Source organism: Sinocyclocheilus grahami, unplaced genomic scaffold, assembly GCF_001515645.1.
Source record: "Sinocyclocheilus grahami isolate Dianchi unplaced genomic scaffold, SAMN03320097.WGS_v1.1 scaffold931.1, whole genome shotgun sequence".
Taxonomy (NCBI): Eukaryota; Metazoa; Chordata; class Actinopteri; order Cypriniformes; family Cyprinidae; genus Sinocyclocheilus; species Sinocyclocheilus grahami.
The window spans coordinates 299512-310115 of record NW_015506110.1 but is presented as its reverse complement, the minus strand read 5'-3'; the positions used below and the strand labels follow the sequence as shown (position 1 = coordinate 310115).

At 38.7% G+C, this 10604-nt stretch overlaps 1 protein-coding gene across 1 annotated transcript; it reads right to left on the bottom strand.

The window, feature by feature from the left end:
• Positions 1-762: 762 nt before the first annotated feature.
• On the bottom strand, positions 763-10148 carry LOC107564399 (leucine-rich repeat and fibronectin type III domain-containing protein 1-like protein). Its single transcript, XM_016249483.1, has 2 exons — positions 8772-10148; positions 763-1412 (listed from the first exon to the last, which is right to left on the bottom strand). The coding sequence occupies exons 1-2, from the start codon at positions 10136-10138 to the stop codon at positions 869-871; spliced, it is 1911 nt and encodes a 636-aa protein (XP_016104969.1). The 5' UTR covers positions 10139-10148; the 3' UTR covers positions 763-868.
• Between the last annotated feature and the right edge of the window lie 456 nt (positions 10149-10604).

Here is a 10604-nt window from a genome sequence, read left to right as displayed (position 1 = left end):
GCTGCGGTTCATTTCGAAAAAAAAAGACATTTTGAAGAATGTGGGTAAATGTACAGCTGGCGGTAGCCACTGAATTCCATAGCATTTTTTCCCATACTATGGAAGTCAATGGCTGCCGTCAACTGCTCGGTTACGTACATTCTTCAAATCGAAGAGAAACTCATTCAGGCTTGGAATGACAGAGTGAGTAAATGACAGAATTGTCATTTTTGGGTGAACTGTCCCTTTAAATCTCTCCTGGACTCATAATACCGTGTTGAAGTGGTAATTTAAACACAACCCTGCAAAATACCAATATTTAGACGCATGACCTGCACCTCGCAAAGGAAAACAGTAATGTGTGCTATTCCATACTCAGCAGGGATATTCATAACATACACATGAGTCTAATGTACTAAAATGTGCAAACCATAGGATTCCTCTCCTTTTCATTGCAAACATCCAAACTAGGCGAAGTGTTTCAATTTTACGCCTTTGTAATTCAAATGCATCCTATTGAACGAAACAACTGTCAGGCTATCAATTTAAATAGTGATCTCAAGTGCACCGTACCATTCGGGGAATCTTTTTAGGCCCGTTACCCTGACGCAGACAGACAGCAGAGCCGCTATGCCTGTAATGTATCCATTAAAGCAGGTCTAATTAACAGAACTGGAACATCTCTGCATCAGCAGCACTGTAGCGTGGGGAGATTCTATCCCGGTTGCCTAGCAACAAACCTTAACAGATAGAGGAGACGAGAGAATAGCGTCCTCACCTTGGACAGGAGAAAATCCTCTGTAAGGCTGCAGGACGCCGACAACAGAAAATAAACAGAATGAGTTGAGATGTGAAGAGTATGGGAAGGGAGGTGGGATCGAACCCTGTGTTATTGCGAAATGGAGTCGTCCTCTTTGACCGATTTCCCGTATTCCGGGTTCAAGTCCACTACCGTGGTCCCTTTAAGTGCTCCGTAACCCCCCTCCAGGCCGTGGGACCCTTCTTGTCTGTCCGACCCGAGCGGGACGGAAGGCTTGCTGGAGGACCCCGAGGACGAGCGCGGCGGAGGACAGGATGCCGCCCCCTGCTGGCCACCGTTGGTCTGAGAACAAACATTACTGACGAGAGCCGCCTTCTGCTTGTAGTGCTGGCTGTGAAGCTTGTACTTCATCAGCAGGATGAAGATGAAGACGAGGACCGACGCCACGATGATCCCGCCGATGATGATGATCATGGTGCCACCGAGGAACTGGTCGTGGATGGAGCGGCAGTGGCGAAACTCGCGCTCCGTGGAGAAGGACACGCAGCCCACCAGCCGCGTCGCGGTCAGAGCCGTGATGCCGTCATCATAGACGGCCAGGACGCAGAGCTCGTAGTCCCGTGACGAGGCCAGATCACTCAGTAAGAACAACTTATGGGAGGCGGGAATCATTCTGAGAGAGAAAAAGAAAGAGAGAATCAGGCCTTGAGCATTTAAAAAATTAAGACTTTGCGCTCACCAAGGCTGCATCTATTTGATTTAAAAATGCGGTAAAAAAACTGTAATATTGTGAAAAAAAAATTCAGTTTAAAAGAGCTGTTTTCTATGTGAATATCTGTTCAAATAAAATGTATTTCTATGAACAAAACTGTATTTCCAGCATCATTACTCCAGTCTTCAGTGTCACATGATCTTCAGAAATCAGTATAATATGCTGATCTGCTGCTCAAGAAACATTTCTGATTATTATCAATGTTGAAAACAGTCGTGCTGCACAATATTTTTTGTGGAAACCGTGAGAAGTTTGGGGTAAGATGTTTTGAAAGAAATTAATACTTTCATTCAGCAAGGACACATTGAATGCATCAAAAGTGACAGTAAATAATTTTTTTTCTATTTCAAATAAATGCTGTTCAGTGAACATTCTATTCAACAAAGAATCCTGAAAAAAACTGTTTTCAACATTGATAATAATCAGAAATGTTTCTTGAGAAGCAAATCAGCATATTAGAATGATTTCTGAAGATCATGTGACGCTGAAGACTGCCGTAATGATGCTGAAAATACAGCTGTGCCTCACAGAAATACATTACAGTTTAACAGATACTCACACAGAAACTGGTTATTTTAAATTATAATAATATTTCACAAAATTACTGTTTTTACTGTATTTTTATCGAATAAATGCAGCCTTGGAGAGCAGAACAGATCAACTACATTTTAAAATATATTCAAATAGAAAACAATTCTATAAATTGCAATAATATTACACAATATAACTTATTTCACTGTTTTTGATTAAATAAATGCAGCCTCCTTGATCATAAGAGGCGTAAATTACATTTTAAAATATGGCAAACTTGAAAACAGTTAGATTAGAATACTATTTCACAATATTGTTTTTTGTTTTTTTTACTGTACGAATTAATTCAGCCTTGTTGAGCATAAGACACTTCTTTAAAAAAACACTAAAACAAGAATCCAAACTTTTGCCCCATAATGTATACACATTTATACATCTTTTTTTTTTTATTATTGCAATTGTATTTAGCTGTCAGAGTCCAAAGTTAACCCAATGTAATGTAATGCAATGTAAATATAAAAATAGGTTGTAGTGAGTAAATAAAACAAGTTAAACACGGAAAGCTCATTTATTCAGCTTTCAGATGATGTATAAATCTCAATTTCGAAAAATTGACACTTATGTTTTGTTTGGTTCAGTTATGTTTTGTGGTCCTGGCTGGCTCACATTTATTTGTCAGCAAAATGATGCATTTTACGTAATGCAGACTTTAAAAAAAAAAACATCTTCAGGGATTTTGTGAAATCTACAGATAGCATATGCATTCTTGTATCCCCAACCTTTTTCTCTGTTTTCTCTAGTTGTGTAGCACCAATAAAAATAAAAATAAAAAGTGCTACTGCATAGACAGCCAACTTTTATTAAAGCCCCATCTTGCCAGTAATTAATTACCTCTTTAAGTGTGTCTTATAATGCCTGACAGGATCTCATGAGTAATTGTAACCACAGTGATAATACAATATATTACTTCATTTTTCCTCTTTTGGAAAGTATAATGCATTAAAACAAATGATGAAAAAACGATTTCATGTGTAACAAGGAATCTGCAAATATTATATTGCATTTTAACTTTGTTTACGACTATTTATGAGATACAATGCATTGCAACATTCATTTATGAATATTTTTGTAATGCATTATACGTGAAGGCTTCAAGTAACATGTTCCTGAATATTATTTTTGCCAAGCTGGTGGTACAGCCGTGAGCAGGTTCTGAGGTGAGGAGGTGCAGCGCAGCTTGCCCTGGGTGACGCGGCGTGTTTGTGTGTTGTGTGTTTGTATGACCGCATATTTTTGCATTTGACCCTGTGGGTAATTGACCGAGCTCCTCCTGCGAGCGCGGGCTGACTGTGAGGGTAATGGTGTGTGAGTGTGAGAGTGTAAGTGTGCATATTGGTAACTGCTTAGACACTGTAGGAAACTAGCTGTAGTTTTGGATTGAGATTGACAAACAGCCACATATGAATTTACTTTACATATCGGCAGCGAATTGCTCCGGTGTTATAGATAGATAGATAGATAGATAGATAGATAGATAGATAGATAGATAGATAGATAGATAGATAGATAGATAGATAGATAGATAGATAGATAGATAGATAACCAAAAAATAAAATCTTAAATCCATACTGAATATTATTAGAACGGCTTGCGAAGAACATTTTAAATGAGTGTAAAATAATAATAATAATAATAATAATAATAATAATAATAATAATAGATTTACATTTATTCAATTATTTCATAACAAATATTTATTAAAAATAAAGAAACAATCAGCATGTCAAATCTTAAATTCAGTTTGAATATTATAGTAACAGCTTACTAAGGACATTTAAATTAATGTAAAATACAAAAATAATAAAAAAAAAAACATATATTTTATTACATTATTTAATAAAAAATATATTGAAAACAAACAAACAAACAAATAACTAGAGCATGTTAAATCTTACATTCCAATCTGAATATTATTATAATGACTTTTGATGTAATATTCTAATACAGTATTTTTTTTTCCAAGATACATTTTTGTTACAATATTAATAAATAAATAAATAAATAGATAAATAACCAGAGCTATATATATGTGTGTGTGTGTGTGTGTGTGTTTATTAAAATGATTCATTAAAGTTCATTAAAAAAATTAATAAATAAAAAAATCTAAATAATAATAAAAAAAAACATTTTAAATAAAACAACTTATTACTGTAAATGTGGCTGTTTTGACAATTACGTGACCACTGATCAGCTATTCTATTATTTGTTGAACTCTATTAGCATATTCATACACACACACACTGTGTTATGTCTCGTAGGCGTTAAACACTGTTAACAGCGCTGTCAGTGAGTTTTAATAAGCGTTCGGTTTGTTAGCTGCTGCAGTGTCACCTGCTAATGAGCAGATACAGGAATCTCCCTTCAGTCTGCTCCTCTGGATCCTCTCACAGAGCATTTGATGGATATATATTGAGAAAAAATCCTCTCAGTTCTGGCAGCCATTGGTCCTTTTAAGCTGCCGAGGGTCAGGCTGCTGCACCCGTGTCTCTGAGCAGTCACTGTAAACAGAGAAGGGGCTTCGAGCTCTTCTGAAGATGTGTCTCTTGGCACAGAAACCCTGTCATCTCACTGTCTTCTGAAGGAGCTAGCACTGCTTAATTACCCACTTAAATGCGGCTTGAATTAAAGATGAAAACATGCAAATAACGAGGGAGGGAGAGATGATAATGTGGAAAAGATGAAGTAAGATAATGACAGTGACATTCTCAAACAGAGACCCTCGTCACCTAGAGCTCTCTTAAAGAAACAGGTCGCCAAAAATTATTTCATCTTTCTTCTGTAAAAAACAAAAGGAGAAATTCTAAAGACTGTGCCGGTGTATATGAATACGCTTTCTCTCAAAAATGTATATTATGTAATCATTTACTCACCTTCCTGGTGGTCCTGTATGAGTTTCTTTCTATACTGAGCATAATAGAAGATATTTAGAAGAATATGGGAAATCAAGTAGCTGTTGGTCCCCATTGAATTCTATAATACGGGGCAAAAAATTTATAAAAGTCAATGGGGACGAGGAACTGTTTGTTCTTCAAAACATCTTATTTTACTCTTCAGTAGAAGAAAGAAATTCATACAGGTTTGTAACAACAAAATTAAAATTTTTGGCTGAACGATTCCTGCAATTTTAATTGCAGATAATAGATACACTTTGTAATAATGTCAAATTACTGTAGTGTTATTTGCTATTACATTTAATTGTAAAATGTTTTATAATATAAATATGCACTTAAGTTTCAATAGAAATACATTAAAGTATATTATATAACTTTTTCAGCAGTAACTTTAACCAAGAAAATAGAATTATGAAATTACATATGATCCCCCAATTTAGTGGGTCAAAAACTCTTAAAGGGTAGTTCACCCAAAAAAAATTGTTTTGCTTTTTTTGTCATCATTTGCTCACCCTCCACTTGTTACAAACCTGTTTGAATTAGTTTCTTCTGTTGAACACAAAAGAAGATATTTTGAAGAATGTTGTGAGACAAAGAGTTGACGGTTGCCAAAAATACCATGGAAGTCAATGGCCGCCAGCAAATGTTTAGCTACCCATTTTCTTCAAAATAGCTTCTTTTGTGTTTAGCAGAAGAAACAAATTCATGCAAGTTTTGAACAACTTGAGGGTGAGCATATAATGAGGATTTTCGTTTTTGGGTGAACTATCCCTTTAAGTTCAGCTAATTAAACAAATGCAAACTATAATATGGCCAGCTGCCCATTTTTGAGAATAAAACAAAAATATGGGTAATACAAGCAATAATGTTGTAAATAATGTTCAATTTCTTGCACAGACCAACCATTTCACTTTATAACACCTCAATATATCATCAGGAGCAACTGGTATTCATTCTGTGTTGCCTTTATATGCTTTTATTTTACTCTCGAAGTGCTGGTGTTGATATTTTATGAATCACCAATGACCACGGTTTCAGCTAATCGTTTTCTTTACTCTTTACTCACTCTCGGCTGGCCTGAGAGTGAGTAAATTAACAGCAGATTTGAATTTTTTTGGGTGAACTATCCCTTTAAGAGAGCGTCTGCCAAGAGAATGCCTGCTGACATAAACGTACTCCATGAGACTTGCACTTCATCCAGGTCTTCATTTGGCACCACACACACTGTGCCTCCAGCTCTTTCACCCAGACATCACTTCAAATTTAACCTGCCCTTTCGACTCAAAGTTTACACTCTATATTCTCACCCCGGTCTCAGTTTCTCAGCCACCATCTCCAAGTCACCCGTACTCCAACCCGGGCCCCTGTCAAGCGGGAGTCAGGCGCATGCATTCTTAATTGATTCTGAAAGACTTTTAGATTACTCTGCAGCTCTATAAACCAGAGAACTCCCCTTGCCTTTTCCATAATTAATAGCAAATTGCTTGCTGTATGTATCTTTTCTTCTCTCTTAATCTATCCAGAGGGATTATTGCAGAGTTAATTACATCCTTACAGATCCCTTCAATGAGAAATCATGGGCGGTGGGCCACGTCTGAATGCTAAAAAGGAACATTAATGTAGTAGTTTCTGCGTCAGGGGCGTCGACGTCCATATACGCAACCCCAAAATATAGGGCATCCGCACAAAAATTAGCTTGTCCTCTCAATATTTGCAAAGCAAAATATTGTGTTTTGAATTCGAGACGTATTTCAACATCAGTGCAAATACGCCTTCGTTGTAATCTGTCAGGAGCATCTGAAACCAGGGCAAGCACTCGACACGCAGCTTCTATTGTTATTCTGTTATTATTGTCTTTCTCATTGCACCTCGAGCTCTGTGATTTATTGAAGGGTGTCAATCCGTCGGCTCAAGGTTCCTGCTTTGCAAAATTCAGTTTGAATCGCATCAGGCTGAAACTATTACCGTGAAAGCCAATCTGTCTGTGTGCTAATGAAAATCCTTCAAGAGCTTTTCTGACAAGCAGATATCCTAAAACAGCTGGAGCCTTTGGGAAGCATCCTTTCTTTAGCACAGAAAAAATTAAATAAAATGCATGCATGCATTTCATATATTGCATTCATGATATTTTTGGGTCTTTGTTGGCTGGCAATCATCGAGGTCCATTTGTATTCATCAGAGGAATTGCAATGTTTCATTCCCTATCTGAATAGCATTCCGCCATAAGCTATTAACACCCCCAGTCTCGGATGCCAGCCGTTGCCTTTGAACAAAGACAGAATCAATTTGTTTATCTAATGCAGAATTACCCAGATTCAAAAACCCATTTGGGGGGATAGACCATCCACAGTGCTTTCTCAAATAATGCATTTGTAAAAAAAAAGACGTTGCAGAGATTTTTAAAGCTTTCAAAAATTTGGATTCAGCAGATCTTGCATGAATGATTTTGCATCTGCAGACTTCATGGCAATCTGGACACTCAAGCAGCCTGTATTTTGCTACTAAATATCACTATAAGCCACTACTAGTTGACAATTAAACTGCTGTAATCTTCATGTCACATTGCAATGTTTTCATGAATCTTGTTTTCAATATACTTCAGAAAAATTAAATATGTTTCTGCTCATCAACCAGACATTTACTACCAACGAATCAGCTGTGAGCTCTATGCTGGACTTCAGAAACAGTAAAATGGGTGAATAACTATTTTTAGCTTTTAATTATATAATTATTATGTTGGTATTGCAGCCACTGGGAATAAATTAGAAGCAACAGTTGATTTAAATTAGTAGAACAGAGAGCAGAAAACCATGAGCTGGCTCTGATTAAAGAAAGAAAAAAAATCACATTAATATTGGTAAAATCATTTTATTTTTCGATGGAAGGGGGTAATAAAGCGTCTGGAGCAGCTCATTAAAAATACCAATGGGGCGTCTGTCAACCTCCAGTGTAGACACCTTCATTGATTAAAATAAAAGCAATTTAGCACTGATGCGTTCTGACATGCCGCTCATGTCCTTATAGATTTCTACTATCAATAACAATCACTGTCTAATCATGTAGAAATTCAGTGCAAACCAGGGGTCTTAAGTAAAACTAAAACCATGAAAAACTATATAAATAATTTATTAAAATAATTAAATAAATTAAAATTAAATGTTAAATATTAATATGAATTAATATAAATATTAAAATAAAATATTAAAAACTTCAGCTAGCTGTTGAGGAAACAGTTCACATTTTTATTTAATTTAACTTATTTAAGACATAAAAAAAGAAAAAGTAATAAAAACGACAAACACAAAATTGCAACAAAAAAACTAAATTTAAAATGGAAAAAATAAAATGTAATTAAAACTATTAATAAATAGTATAATAATACCTCAGTTATACTAAAATAACACTGGTGCAAATCATAGATGACAGAAAGTTATGCAATAATTACAGTCATCAGATTGCGAAGACTTTTTTTTCAGAATTGTGATGATGCCAACTTTGGATTGGCATACAAAACTTCAAATATTATCCTCATATTGTTATTATGAGTCAAACATGTTCATTGTCTCTGCTTATTCTGAATACGTGATGTTTACTAACCACATAATATGTAGCTCTATATTACTTCCATATGGACTTTACTACACTCATCTCTGACTGATAGCAGAATACTTCATGTAACCCTGAAACATGCATTTTCTCTAAAGCTACTTTGAAACAGTATGTATCGTGATATACAAATAAACTTGGATTTATCAGAAGGTTCTGTGAGGAAACTCACCTGTATATGAGGATGTCGTCGGTGGAGCTGTTGTACTGGATCTGGTACATGCGAACTCCGGGGATTTGGCTTTGCGGAGGCCAGCGGATCATCGCAGAGCTTGAGGTTATTTCTGAGACGCTGATCCGCTGATCAGCTCGAGTCTGGCCACCGCTACCACTGCTGTTGGACTTTATGGACGTTGGCATGTCTGAGGGCCCCAGCTCCGGCTCGAGTTTGGGGTCGTAATGCGGCGAAGGGTTCACGACTAATTCCACAGGAGCCGTGGCTTCGCCGGCCGCATTCGAGGCTATGCAGGTGAACACACCGGAGTCCTTAACCGTGGCTGTCAAGATATCCAAAGAGCCGTTCTCGTAACATACGGTGCGTGAGGTGTTGCCGATTAGCTTCCCGTCCGGACTGACCCAGTGGACGGTCGGCTCGGGGTCTCCGACGGCGCGGCATCGCAAACTAACCTCTTGACCCTCCATTACGAACATCTTGGAAGTGTGTCGGGTGATCATAGGCGGCTCGCAGACGAACTCTTCCTCGCGAATCGTCCAAAAGTACTTGCCGGCCAAGTCTCGCGGGGACGCGCACGTCTCCAGATCGTCCTCCCGCGTCAGGCGGCGCAACCAAACCAGCTCGCAATTGCAATGCAACGGGTTCCCGCCGAAACTGAGAACCAACGCGGTCAGCGGCGAGCCTTTCATTTTGGCGTAGACGGGGATCCGTAGGAACAGAGGATCTGGGGGGATCTTCTTCAGCTTGTTGGACGTCATATCAAGTCGGGCGAGTTTATGAAGATTCGAAAATATCCCTTCGGGAACAAACTCGATGAGATTGTGGTCCAAACTGAGGGTGTTGACGCTGGCTAGCATGGCTATAGTTTCCCACGGCACGTCCATCAGGTTGTTGTAAGAAAGGTCGAGGTCCTCGAGAGTTTCTAGGAAGTCTTGGAAGGCTCCGTCGGAGATGCTGTGAAGCTGGTTGTTAGCGAGGATAAGGTGGCGCAGATTCACAAGCCCCTGCAGATGGGTGTCGTCTAGCACCGTGAGCCGGTTTGCATCCAGATGCAGCGCATGCAGATCCTGCAGGTCGGTGAAGGCGTACGGTTGGATCTGGCTGATGGTGTTGCGGGAGAGCGTGAGGTGTATGAGGCTACTCATGTTAGCGAAGTCTTGGTGGCGCAGGGTGGTGATGAAGTTATCCATCAGTCGCAGCTCGGCGGTCTGCCGGTCGATATTAGGCGGCACGAAGAGCAGGCCGGTTTTGGCACACAGCACGGTGTACGAGGGCAGCAGGTTCTGGCAGGTGCAGCGTTTGGGGCACAGCATGGCATAGGACGCCATGGAGAACAGAGCCAGGCACAGCAGCAGTCGCTCCATGGGTGCGCTCCTACAGGAATCAGAGCACAGAGGAAAACAGTTTAGCTCTCATGCTGAAGCTCTTCCCTCTGTCTGTGAGTCTCTCTTGACACACTATAACCTTCCCAAACACACACACACACACACACAGTCTGAAGCTCCCGCATGCTACGCTCAAGAGAGTGTTTTTATAAAACATGCAAAGATTGTCGGACACATTAAGACTCAAATCAGTGAAAGGGAAATCTAAGCAGACACCGCAGCCGATGGTGAGGTTATACCTACTAGCATGTATCAAAAAAAATTGCAGATACCCAAATGGACTTGCATTCACCCTATGCGCATTTCCCTAATCACATTAGTACATTAACATTTTCTAACAACATGATGTCTGCGTTTCCCACATCTACAGTTGCAAACTGGCATATTATGCATGAATCAATTTTTCGAGCTGGAATTAATTTTTTTTTTAAAGGGACAATGCAAC

Bases quoted from the DNA above. Each gene is read 5' to 3' on its own strand.
- LOC107564399 (XM_016249483.1), bottom strand. From the start codon at position 10,138: ATGGAGCGACTGCTGCTGTGCCTGGCTCTGTTCTCCATGGCGTCCTAT. The intron at 1,413-8,771 runs GTGAGTTTCCTC...TTTCTCTCTCAG, and splicing joins GACGACATCCTCATATACAG to AATGATTCCCGCCTCCCATA.